The 13,526-nt window shown below is 40.4% G+C and overlaps 1 protein-coding gene across 1 annotated transcript in view; it reads right to left on the reverse strand.

The window, feature by feature from the left end:
* Nucleotides 1-13,526, reverse strand: part of SARNP (SAP domain containing ribonucleoprotein) — a 52,003-nt gene that overhangs the window by 17,482 nt on the left and 20,995 nt on the right. The window contains exons 8-9 of the mRNA XM_077757458.1: nucleotides 10,337-10,362; nucleotides 9,421-9,489 (exon numbers count right to left, since the gene is read on the reverse strand). Of these exons, the coding sequence (XP_077613584.1) occupies nucleotides 9,421-9,489; nucleotides 10,337-10,362 (95 nt within the window). The remainder of the gene's footprint in view (nucleotides 1-9,420; nucleotides 9,490-10,336; nucleotides 10,363-13,526) is intronic.

The raw sequence follows: 13,526 nt of genomic DNA on the forward strand, positions 1-13,526 counted from the left end.
ATAAAACATTAAAAAATAATAATAATAATAAAATAAAATAAAATACATCTTAAACATCCCTATTTTGCTACAACTCTCAAACCATGAGCTCTCAGACCACCCCCCAAATCTCACACACACACACACACACACACACACACACACACACACACACACCAACCGCCAAACCAACCCAACCCAAAAAACACCCCATACTTTTTCCTCCTATATGATTCTGAAGGATGGATAGACTTGGATTCAGAATGAGCTCATATTCCACCACAGGGAGAATATCTAAGAGTGATCAGACAGACAGCTCTTCTTAAAAACATCAGGCCAGCTACTGGTCACCTCAAAATTAGACACAGGTACTGGTTACCCCCAAATCAGACATACAACTCAAATCAACATTATATCAGATATACAATCAGATATAATGTGTTTACAAGTAAATTTTAAAAATGAGGGGCACCTGGGTAGCTCAATCGGTTAAGCGTCAGACTTTTAGCTCAGGCCATGATCTTGCGGTCTGTGAGTCAGAGCCCACATAGGGCTCTGTGCTGACAGCTCAGAGCCTAGAGCTGGTTTCTGATTCTCATCTCCCGGTCTCTCTGCCCCTCCCTTGCTCGCACTCTGGCTTTCCCTCAAAAATACATAAACATTTAAAAAATTACAAAACTTATTTACCTTGTGTACCATGAGTGGATTTTTTTTTTTAAATTGACACCCAGAGAATGATCCCACCCCAAGAACCTGGCTCGCAAAAAACAACTAAATGTATTTAAAAGTAAAACAGACTCAACAGAATCCAGTGTTCCTCTCCTGTTCCAGGCTGTGTTTATTCTTAGGGAAAAGATGACAGGGAGACCACAAAGAGGCATGAAACTTGTTTTTTATCAAAGTCATCAGCTGTGACATGTTAGAAGAAGGAATGCAATGACATAAGTGGGGGCAGGGTGTTGAGCAGGGGAGATAGAAAAAGGTGAGTTTTTTTTCTTACTACAAACTTTCTTACCTCTAGTTCTTTAGGTTCAAACTCAATGAATAAAATCAGGTAAGAGAAATAAAATGAAAAGATACAAGATCCTTAGTGTTCTCAACCATGCACCCTACGGATGACCCTCTACCAGAAACTTCTCAAAAACCCAACTTCTAGGAAACAGGGCAAAACACCAGTCATAAATGCTGACAAAAAACATCAAAATTTTCATCTTGCTTCCACAAATTTTTAAAGCTTTTCTTCTTAAAGTGTTCAATTTGTATTCCTAACACTTCTTATCCAATTCTTCCCTCACATACAGCTAGGTAAAAACGTGTTTAAGGGTTAGAACACAGAGTGGGAGGGTAGAAGAAGAAATGAAGCAAAGAAAAACCTGACTCCTATTTCTCAAGTTAAAATTAGAATACATTTTCAAGAGCCCTGGGCAGGACAGAGAAAAATTCCATTCTGCCTCTTTGCTCTTCCAAATTCCTATAGCCAAGTGGCTCAACAGCAGTTGAATGGCACACATAATGACATCATTGATTGGAACTATAATAGAAGGGAGTGAGAAGAGCGGGTGGTTGGGGGGGGAGTGGGAAGGGAGGGAGGTGAAGATGTATTTGTGTTACAGACAAAAGACAAGTTCTGTTCCTCAGCAGGGACAAATGAAGAACCAGATGAGGGGATAAACTGAGGTCAGAGAGTTTTCCCTATTGTTTCCTCTTTAAACAGCTCCTTCACCACTCCCTCAAGGTTTGTCCAATGGGCAGGTGGAGAAACAGCAGTTTTTATCTCAGAGAAAAGGCAGGAAAAAAATGGCCAAATATCAATTTCTAAATTGTTATTAATTAGAAGATTTAAAGAACTAGTTACATTTTAGTTGGGCCCCAAAATGCTCCTAAGAAATGCGAAAAACTAACTATGTGCGGGTTCATTTTAACTCTTCTGAAATTCATGACAGCCATTCTCAAGTGCTATCTCTATCTGCTATATATAAAAAACACATTCTAATCTTTTCTTGTGGGTTCATATAAGCTAAAATGTTTTTCAAGTAGAAGAAGCATTTTTGGGAAAACACCAATCTAGGATGAGGTATGGGGCTTTCCCCCCATCAAACCCTTCCTCAATGAAATACAATGTCTAAGAATATCTACACTGAAGTTCTTTCCATCTATAATCCTACTATCTACATTCTTCTTCGTCTCACAGGGGCCCAATGAGAAAGGTGAATAAAGTAGTGTACTTGGCCCAGTTACTGCTACTTGAATGTATTTTGATGGAAATGAATCCAAACCCACTTAGCAGGCTACTTTCTCAACTTATTTTGGGATCTAAATCTTCTACCACTACCTCTTTAAAAAATATTCTACCAAACTCTTCACCATAGTTTATGGTTCTTCAGGTTCTTAGAGTACCATGTTGGCAATGTCCTATGCATGCCCCCACAGTTCTTCCTTTGGGAAAGGTTTGTATACATATACCTAAACTCTAACAATTTACAGACCCTCTGAGAAAGCTGGTGACTACGACTAAATCCATAGTGTGAACTTCCTTCTCTCCACATCCCTCTATACCAAAACCCACTGCTGAAGGGGAAGAACAGACATTTATTCATTTATTTCAGATGGTGAAATATAGATAGAATCAAATAGGCCTTTCAGAAGAGGCTGAATGGAGACCAGCCCATCATCATTTGGGCACAGTAAAATCTGCATGCTAGGAGATGTGCCTGGAACTATTTGTCCCAGCTGCTTCTCTGATAGCTCAACAGTTTTCAGGTGTTTCCTCAAAAAACAAGGAAAAGTCCAACATCTCTCTCACTCTAAAGTGGTTCATCCCCAGCAATGGTGAGCAAAAATGTATAATTATATGAAAAGTTTATGAAACTAATCACTGCAGCCACCTAAGAATATTCTAACTACCAGCCTGAACAACAAGATAATGATCAATGGAGGGATATTTAATTTAACCTTTTTATATTTGGATACTGTATAATAACATAGACTATAATCATCAGGGAAGAAAACTGGCAAAAATCACAACACAGGAAAAGGAGCCTTTAGGGTATACAGGCTTTAAGATAACTCATAAGGATAGTTACCTTAACACAAGCTATAATCTCAGTGAAATTCTAATACAGAAATAAGGAAGATATACTAAGGTCAATAAGGATAAAAGATGCTTATATTTTCTACTAATTAAGAACCACGAAGCAGTAACACATGCCCCTCACATGTGGAGAAGAAGAATATAATTACATTTCAGTTTTCTGCTTAGTGCCTGAGTTTGGGTTTTAATACTTACTGAGCTGGATGTTCTGTAACTTCCTAAAGTATCAAGTTTCACTTCCCCAAATATGCCAATGTTTGGGGGGGGGGGGAGGGAATGAAAACAAAACAATCCGAATTGGCCACATCAGTTAACACCAAAACTCTAAGTCCAGAGTTTTTATAAAACTAATGTCCTATGACCATCATCTATTAACTGAGCTGGCTTCCCATCTATTCCCTCTATCCATCTCTCACTCCTTTCAAAGATGAGTTTTTATGTGCCAAGCCAAGTCCTGTCCTTCACTACTTCTCTTGGGAGGCATGGAAAACTGACAGAGAGAAGGGGGAAACCACTACCACTACCACCACCACTACCACTACCACCACCACCACCACCACCACCAGTCAAGCACAAGACTGAAAACCTAGCTGGTGATCAATCAGAAACAACCAGGCAGAGGTTATTTATCTGGGTTTTGTTTTGTTTGAGGGGGTGGGAGGTTTCTCAGCCCATAGTCACCATGAGGCTTATATGAGAAAAGGCATGCCATTCTATCCTCAAATAGTCCAGAGTTGGAGGGGACAATTTACAGCCTCTTGTGTAAAAAATGTCTATAAATGCCAGTGCCATTCTTTGCCCTGTCACTTCCCATTATCCTAAACCAACAGGATTCTATTCACTGAGACTTGAGCTGGAAACATGAACGGACAGGCCTTTCTTGGGCAGAGGGAAGGAGGAAGATGATTGAGGCGGGGAGGGAAGCCAGATTTCTTCAAGTTTCTGTGTACTGCCTAACATGTAAAGTATACTAGTGGAGCTGAAATACATGAGCAGTCATGCAAAAGTCAGCCTAGGAAGAATAGCAGAGATTTAGTTTCCTCAAATTTGTAACATGCTCAAGATGTAAATCTAAAACATACAGGAAAAAAAAAGGATCAAATTGTGACAATTAAAAAAAAGTCAGCCATAAACATTATTGACCCATGGCTCACTTCCTCTCACACACTTTCACTTTATCATATACACTGGTCTGCAGAGGAATCGACTGAAGAGAAATCAGCAAGCAATTTGGGACTTAAGCTGGATCAAGCAAACACGAACCCCATGCAATGGAGGTAACAGGAGGGAGGTTTCTCATTGCCCTTTTCAGGATACTAGGATGAAGAAGAGAAATCTCTACACTATGTGCTAATCTCCACTACCTGCATTTTATCTAAATGAATGAGATCTGTGCCTAGAGAATTAAACTAAAAGGTGACCAAATTAAATTGGAGGAGGCTATACTGGAACCCAGGACCCCAGGGTGAGGTGGACAGAATATGCTGATCTGGCTGTTCCATAAATACAAACTCAATCATGTCAATAGCCTTGGCCAACCAAATACTAAACAGTAAATCACCTCTGGTAATAGAGAACAGTTAAGCACAAGATTCTGAACCAAACCACTCTCACTGAGAATGTAGCCAGTTGCAGTTTGAGGATCTGGATCTAGAATAACTAATTTCTGGGGGAAAAGTTACTTGAAAACAAGAGAACGTACTCTTCTTATCTCTTACTACTCCCTCTCCTCCAATTTCTCTCCTTCCACATTCACTCTGAAGCTGCTTATATATGTATTTTTTAATGTTTATTTGAGAGTAAGAGAAGACACATGCATGGCACATGTGCATGCAGGAGGGGGCAGAGAACCCCAAGCAGGCTCCACAAAGTCAGCACAGAGCCTGACATGGGGCTCAGTCTCACTAATCATGAGATCACGACCTGAGTGGTTATTAAGAGTCTGCCACTGAAACAACTAAGCCACCCAGGAGCCCCTAAAGCTGCTTATCTCCTATAGGCACTAAAAAATTCAGGGCTCTAGAAACAGTGGTCCAGTATGTGGTCTGATAAAGGATTTCTATAATACTTCCAAGTGTGAAAACTGTGTGCGATGTAAGGTATGCTTGAACTGTCCAATATATGTGTAGCTTTTTTTTTTTTTTAATGTTTTATTTATTTCTAGGAGAGAGAGAGAGACAGCATGAGCAGGGGAGGGTCAGAGAGAGAGGGAGTCACAGACTGAAACAGGCTCCAGGCTCTGAGCTGGCAGTCAGCACAGAGCCCGACGCGGGGCTCGAACCCACAAACCGTGAGATCATGACCTAAGTGAAAGTCGGACGCTTAACCGACTAAGCCACCCAGGCGCCCCTATGTGTAGCTATTTAAATTTAATTACAATTTTCAGTTTCCAGGCACCGCTAGAAATTTTTTTAAGTAAGCTCTCTCTGCCTAAGAGATCAAGAATCACACGCTCTACTGAGTGAGCCAGCCAGGTGCCCCAAATGAACTAGAAATTTAAAAAACCTTGGGTACTTGGGTGGCTAAGTTGGTTAAACTTCCCAACTCTTGGGGCGCCTGGGTGGCTTAGTCGGTTAAGCGTCCAACTTTCGCTTAGGTCATGATCTCGCGGTTCGTGGGTTCGAGCCCCGCGTCAGGCTCTGTGCTGACTGCTAGCTCAGAGCCTGGAGCCTGTTTCAGTCTGTGACTCCCTCTCTCTCTGACCCTCCCCTGCTCAAGCTGTCTCTCTCTCTCCTAGAAATAAATAAAACATTTAAAAAAACAAAAAAAAAAACTTCCCAACTCTTGATTTCAGCACAGGTCACAATCTCACGGTTTGTGGGTTTGAGCCCCACACTGAGCTCTGCGCTAACAGTGTGGAGCCTACTTGAGATTCTCTTTCCCTCTGTCTCTCTCTACCCCTCCACTCATGCTGTCTCTGTCTCTCTCAAAATAAGTAAATAAAATTTAAAAAAAAAGAAATTTAAAGAAATTAGTATTTTGATACAGATTTTGAGAAAACTACTCTAGAACATACATATGACAATGAATGTTATCTGAAAACACAGCTCCTATAGTGGCAGCTTTACCAATTAACATTATCTGATTACAAAATGAGATTTACTTATTTTAATTATTTTTTTAAGTTTATTTATTTTGTTTTAGTAATCCCTACACCCAGCGTGGGGCTGGAACTCACAGCTTCGAGATCAAGAGCTGCACACTCTGGGGCGTCTGGGTGGCTCAACTAACGCCTGACTCTGGACTTCAGGTCAGGTCATGATTTTGTGGTTCAGGAGATGGAGCCCCACGTCAGGCTCTGCACTGACATTCCGGAGCCTGCTTGGGATTCTCTCTCTCGCCCCTCTCTCTGCCCCTCCCCTGCACACTCATGTGTGGACTCTCTCCTTCTCAAAATAAACAAACATTAAAAATAGTCACATGATAGCCAGGCACCCCCAACTCTTCAAAGATTTAAAATAGAAACTGGAATCTTACCAGTGATTAACTGAAACACAGAATTACCTCAAAGTCATAAAACCAGGTGGCCAACAGAACTAAGAAATCAAACATTTATTAAAGGTCAAAATGTCACTATCTTAGATAATTTCATATACACAATTATTTACCCTTCACAAAGTGCTAGGTATTACTCCTAGTTTTACAGAAGTTTAGTAATGTGCTCAAAGTCACGAAGTTAATATGTATTTATTTATGCTTTATCTTCCTATGGACTAAAAATGAAAGCAAGTCAAATATGGAGAAAGATTCTAGGGAAATGAAAAGGCTGATATCCCTGTAATGAAATACCATGAAAATAACTCAGGTGGGCAGTATAAAGTGAGGGGCAAATTCCTCTCAGGAATGTATCCATATGAGCTATATAGCTGGAGATAGGATGTTCAATTCTGTTAATTGTGATGGAACACACAATTCTCTACAATGAAGTTACTCCTGAGATTTCTTTCAGGGACCACTCTACTTGGAAGCTTGTGACTTCTGAGATATCCTCTCTGAGTACAGGTTCCATTTATTACACTGATTCCAATGAGATTCTCAGACACTTAGTCTTCATATACAAAAGGAGACAGATGAGAACTGGGGCCACAGATCCAAGCACCCTTCCCCTTGGCCATCTAGCAAAACACAAATGACTTGGTTTATAGTAATTCTTCACTTAAATTAAGCTACATGTGGTTTAAGAATCACATACTCTATTTTTTTTTAATTTGAAATAGGGGCACCTAGGTGGCTCAGTTGGTTAAGCAACGGACTCTTAATTTTTTTTTTTTTTTTTTTTAATTGTTTTACTATAGACTGTGAGTCTCAGTGCTTTGGTGACTAATTCATCAACTTTCCCCCCTATGCTGTCAGTCATATAATGTCTTTTTCTGAGGGGCATTCGCCACTGATAGGAGCAGANTAACGGACTCTTGATTTCGGTTCAGGTCATGATCTCACAGTTCTCATGAGTTTGAGACTCACATTGGGCTCTGTGCTGACAGCACGGGGCCTGCTTGGGATCCTTGGTCTCTCTGCCTCTCTCTCTCAAAAATAAATAAATATTTAAATATTCCTACTGAACACCTATGGTCTCGGCATCAAACTGGGCACAACGGCCTGATGTTATGCTTCTGGTAAACAAAAAATGTAACCTAAAGAGAAGGAAAATGGAGCACAGTTGTGTGTAAAAAGTCCCACTGAGTCACAAGAATTCACTTTTTAGTGCTCCGTTTTTCTCCTGAGCAAAAATATACCAACCACTGTCAGGACAGTGTTTTCCAATAGATTTTCAGAGAGCTAAATGTTTCCATACTCAAGGGGGAAATGACTTTGTCTTTAGGCTTATTTATTTATGTAATCTCTATACTTAACATGGGGCTCAAATGCATAACCTCAAGATCAAGAGTCCCATGCTCTTCCAACTGAGCCAACCAGGCGCCCCAGTGACTTTTTTTTCTCTTGATAGTTCTTCTGGTTTGAAATAGTCTTCCTTAACCCTGCCTCGATTTCTTTTTTTTTTTTTTTAATTTCTTTTTTTTTGTTTCTGAGAGAGAGAGACAGCGTGAGCAGGGGAGGGTCAGAGAGAGAGGGAGACACAGACTCCGAAATAGGCTCCAGGCTCCGAGCTGGCAGTCAGCACAGAGCCCGACGCGGGGCTCGAACCCACGAACCGCGAGATCATGACCTAAGCGAAAGTCGGACGCTTAACCGACTAAGCCACCCAGGCGCCCCAACCCTGCCTCGATTTCAACAACCAAGAAACATGCTTTCATTCTCATGGAACAAAGATTTAGAGGCTACCTTCTCTAGGCAAACAGGAGAATCCTCAACATTGTCTCCAAGGTGCCTGGCAAAACTCCAAACACAACAATGCCCTGTAGAACTGATTGTTCCACTCAGCAAGGTGTTATCTTGCTTAATAAACCCAATAGTGTCTGTTAGCAGAGGTGCAGAAAGAAATAACCTTCTCATTTTTGTTCCAGGAAACCTTCAAATTTTGTTTCTAGGTACCTATGCCTAAAGACAGGATTGTTGTCTCCTGTTTCCATTATAATTTTATCAGATGTTACAGCAGATGTAGGTTTTTAACATTGTTGAATTCAACATCCTAACCAAGAGAAATGCAGACCACATTCTAATATCCTGAATGAAAGCTATGAAACAATCTGCAGGGGAAAAAAAAAAAAAATTGGCTGTGTGAAATAATTTCTGTAATGTCATCAAAAGTCAGTGAGAAGGGGCACCTGGGTGGCTCAGTTGGATCAAGCATCCAATCTTGCATTCATGATTATGAGTTAGAGCTCTGTGTCATCAGGCGCTGCACTGACAGCTCAGACTAGAGCCGCTTCAGATTCTGTGTGTGTGTGTGTGTGTGTGTGTGTGTGTGTGTGTGTGTGTGTGTGTGTCTGTCTGTCTGTCTCTCTCTCTCTCTCTGCCCCTCCCCACTTATGCTGTCTGTCTCTCTCAAGTCAGTGATGGCAGGCCTGGGTGGCTCAGTCGGTGAAGCGTCTGACTTCAGCTCAGGTCATGATCTCCCAGTTCATGGGTTCGAGCCCTACGTCGGGCTCTGTGCTGACAGCTAGCTCGGAGCCTGAAGCCTGCTTTAGATTCTGTATCTTCCTCTCTCTCTGACCCTCCCCTGCTCACGCTGTCTCTCTCCCTCAAAAATAAATTAAAAATTTTAAAAATAGTCTTTAAAAATAAATAAAATAAAAATTTTAAAAAATTTTAAAAACTCAGTAAGAGGTGACAGTCAAAAGACTTCATGGACTCAAGAAGTCCTGTCTTACTTCCTATAGTCTCAAGACAGTAATTTCCAGCCTATGTAGCCCCAAAGCTGCTCTATGGTGACAAAAACAGTACTTTACCTTTCTGGAGATTGAAGAGACATTCAAACCAAATCTTTGAGCTCTTTCCTTTAGTTTATCAAGGTTAACCTATATATAAAAAAAAAGGGGGGGGGAGAACCCATATTAAAAAAAAACAAAACAGAAAATACAAAAAGCAGAAATTATAGTCCAAAGCTAAGAGTTCATTCTCATCTAAACCCAGTTCTCATTACGTCAGAAGACAAATCTACCACTAGTACCCAACTCAATTTTCTTCCTTTTTCTTGGAAGCCCTGATATACAAAACTTACCATCATAAGGATATTTGGGACATTTCATTACTATTACTACTACTACTGCTGCGACTACTGCTACTACTACATTTCAGCTTCATTACAATACTGCACTGTGTTCCCAAACAGGTTTTCATAAAGTCAAACATATTTCACCCACAGTATTTCTTTTCATTTTCTAAATATGCGACCTAATCACAATGGTCCAGATGTATTCTACTACTATTTATTTTAGGATTTTATATTTAATACGTAGTGTTGAAAAATACCAGTAACTATAAACAGAACTCATCAGTTGCTTCCACAGATTCACTTGTGGTAATTAAGAATCAGACATTGTCCAAAGCCACTGGATAAGGCCTAAAACTACAGTATCATAAAACAAAGAATTACATGGATTGTCCTCTAGTTAACAAAATCTATTCATTTTCTCACGAAAAATGGTAGGAAGGAAGATGTCTATAGTGACTCTGAAGATGTGGCATTTTCCTGACCTCTAAGTACTCAAACAATTCATTTTACTGAGGACATAAAACACTGTATTGAAAACAAACAGTCACTAAACTCATGATCACAGAGATTCCTATGATCTGGGGAGTTGTTTCTAACTTTAAAACTAGAGTTAAGATTTCTCTCTCAAGGTACAAAAAAAAAATTCTTACCATAGGCTTGGCATCAGAAGACAGGCCTAAAGAACCAAATACAAAAAGTTTTATTTAACGTTTTAATTTTTTAAAATGTCTGTTTTTGAGAGACAGACACACAAAGCAAGTGCAGGGGAGGAGCACAGAGAGAAGGAGACAGAGAATCCCAAGCAGGCTCCACACTGTCAGCACAGGACCCAACACAGGGCTCAAACCACAAACCAAGAAAGAGATCATGACGTGGGCCAAAGTTGAACACTCAGCTGACTAAGCTACCCAGGTACCCTACCCTGGCTGAGCCACTTTAGAAAACAATGTGGCAGCTACTCAAAAAGTTACACAGAGAATTTACCATATGACCTAGTAATCCCACTTCTCAGTATACACTCAAGAGAAATGAGAACATACATCCACACCAAAACTTGTATATGAATGTTCACAGTAGCATGATCTATAGTAGCCAAAAGTGAAAACAACCCCAATGTCTATCAGCTGATGAATGGGTAAAATGTGGTACATGCATACAATGGAAAAATTATCCAACATTAAAAAGAAATGAAGTACTAATGCATTCTACAACATGGATGAACCCTGAATACATTATGCTAAGAAGCCAGTCACAAAAAACTATGAATTATACAATTCCATTTATATGAAGGCAAATATATATCCATAGAAAAAAATGAGTGGTTGCTTAGGTAGGGGTGGAGGGAGGGAATGGGAAACAATTGCTAATAAGTACAGGGTTTCTTTTTGGGGAGATGAACATGTTGCAAAATTAGACTATGGTGATGGTTGCACAATGCTGTGAATATATATTTTTTAAAAAACACTGAATTATATGCTTTAAATGGATGAACTATATGGAATATGAATTATATTTTCAATAAAGCTGTTAAAAAAAAGAAAGACAGGGGCTCCGGGGTGGCTCAGTCAGTTAAGCCTCCGACTTCGGCTCGGGTCATGATCTCACGGTTCGTGGGTTCGAGCTCCGTGTGGGGCTCTGTGCTGGCAGCCAGCTCAGAGCCTCGAGCCTGTTTTGGATTCTGTATCTCCCTCTCTCTCTAACCTTCCCTGCTCATGCTGTCTCTCTCTCTCAGAAATAAATAAAACATTTGAAAAAAAAATTAAGCATCCGACTTCGGCTCAGGGCATGATCTCATGGTTCATGACACAAGCTCGAGCCTTGTGTCAGGCTCTGTGCTGACAGCTAGGAACCTGGAGCCTGCTCTGTTTTCTGTGTTTCCCCCTCTATTTGCCCCTCCCCAATCATGTTCTGTCTTGGTCTCTCTCAAAAATAAACATTAAAGAAAAATAAAAAACAAAATAGATGTCACATCTGGACAAAGGACCAGAGCTACTATCATAGGAAGTTAAAATTATGGCTGCTTAGGGGTGCCTAGGTGGCTCCGTCTGTTAAGCATCCAACTCTTGATTTCAGCTCAGGTCAAGACTTCAGAGTTCATGGGTTTGAGCCCGGTGTTGAGCTCTCCACTGACAAAGGGGAGCCTGCGGGGATTCTCTCTCTGCCCCTCTCTCTAAAAATAAATAAACTTAAAAAAAAAAAATATGGCCACTTAAAGCCAAGGTTCTGTTCTGAATTATCACTAAGAAATAAGCAGTAAATTGGCCTGTAGGCCCAATCCTAATCTAGTAAACTATTCTTAAAGCTTTTCAGAATTTTAAGCCATGTCAATCCTGTAATCAGTCCCCTAACTCTCTACTGTAAACATTCAGGTATGGATTCAACTTTTACCACAACCTATGTGCTAGGAACTGTTAGATATTTTTATGTTCTCACTCATAAAATGCTTCCTTTTAAATGTCACTAAATTCTATTATTTTAAGAGGTACTCTGTAGTTCAAGGATGTTAGAATTACATGAATAATACCACAAATGTTATCAATACATTATTTTGTTGATCAGGTTTCCTTTTAAGACTAAGTGTTCATTTAAAATTTTGTCTTTTTCAAATAACACCATCTAATGTCTTTAACAATTTTTGTTGTACCATCACCAACCCTACTGTATCTTATCTCTCTTGATATAACTAAAACCCAGAAAATATCTTGTTTCTAAAACACGTAGTAAGGGCGGCTGGGTGGCTCAGTTGGTTAAGCATCCAACATCGGCTCAAGTCATGATCTCATGGCTTGTGAGTTCAAGCCCCATATCAGGCTCTCTGCTGTCAGCACACAGTCTGCTTTGAATCTTCTGTCTCACTCTCTCTGTCCCTCCCTCACTCGTGCACTCCCTCTCAAAGATAAACAAACATTTAAAAAAATATATAAATAAAACATGTAGTGATAGTGGCCAGAATTCTGCTAGTCTTTTTCAAAAGCACAGCAAAACACAAGATCTTTGGAGGACGTTTTCTTAACACACTTCAAACTGACATCACTAGCAAGACTAAATTAGATTAAGGTATTACATTTAAAATTTAAATTCTCTAGAACAGGAACTATGGTCTTTTTTTTTTTTTTTTTCCTAGGAGAGAGAGAGACAGCATGAGCAGGGGAGGGTCAGAGAGAGAGGGAGACACAGACTCCGAAATAGGCTCCAGGCTCTGAGCTGGCAGTCAGCACAGAGCCCGACGTGGGGCTCGAACCCACGAACCGCGAGATCATGACCTAAGCGAAAGTCGGACGCTTAACCGATGAAGCCACCCAGGCACCCCGGGATTAAGTTCTTTTTAAAAGTAACTTTTTTCTGGGCACCTGGGTGGTTAAGTAGGTTAAGCGTCTGACTCTTGATTTCGGCTCAGGTGATGATCCCAGGGGTTGAGCCCTACATCAGGCTCTGTAGCCTGTTTAAGATTCTCTCTCTGGGGTGCCTGGGTGGCTCAGTTAAGCATCTGACTCTTGACTTGGCTCAGGTCATGATCTCACAGTTTGTGAGTTCAAGCCCTGGATAGGGCTCACTGCTGTCAGGGCAGAGTCTGCTTCAGATCCTCTATTCCTCTCTCTGCCCCTCCCCTGCTTGCACTCTCTCAAAAAGATTCTCTCTCTCTCTCTCTCCCCCATTCCCTCTGCTCCTCTCCCATGCTTGTACTCTAAAACAAAAAAATTTAAAAAGATAACTTTTCCCCTAATTTATTATAAGACACATATTCAATGTATGAATTTAAAATACATAGACCAGCAAAAAGAAGTCACTCAAAATTCCACCAACCAGAGACAAAGAGTACTAACAATATAGTACACACTC

This window comes from Crocuta crocuta, unplaced genomic scaffold (assembly GCF_008692635.1).
Source record: "Crocuta crocuta isolate KB4526 unplaced genomic scaffold, BGI_CrCroc_1.0 scaffold549, whole genome shotgun sequence".
Classification (NCBI taxonomy): domain Eukaryota; kingdom Metazoa; phylum Chordata; class Mammalia; order Carnivora; family Hyaenidae; genus Crocuta; species Crocuta crocuta.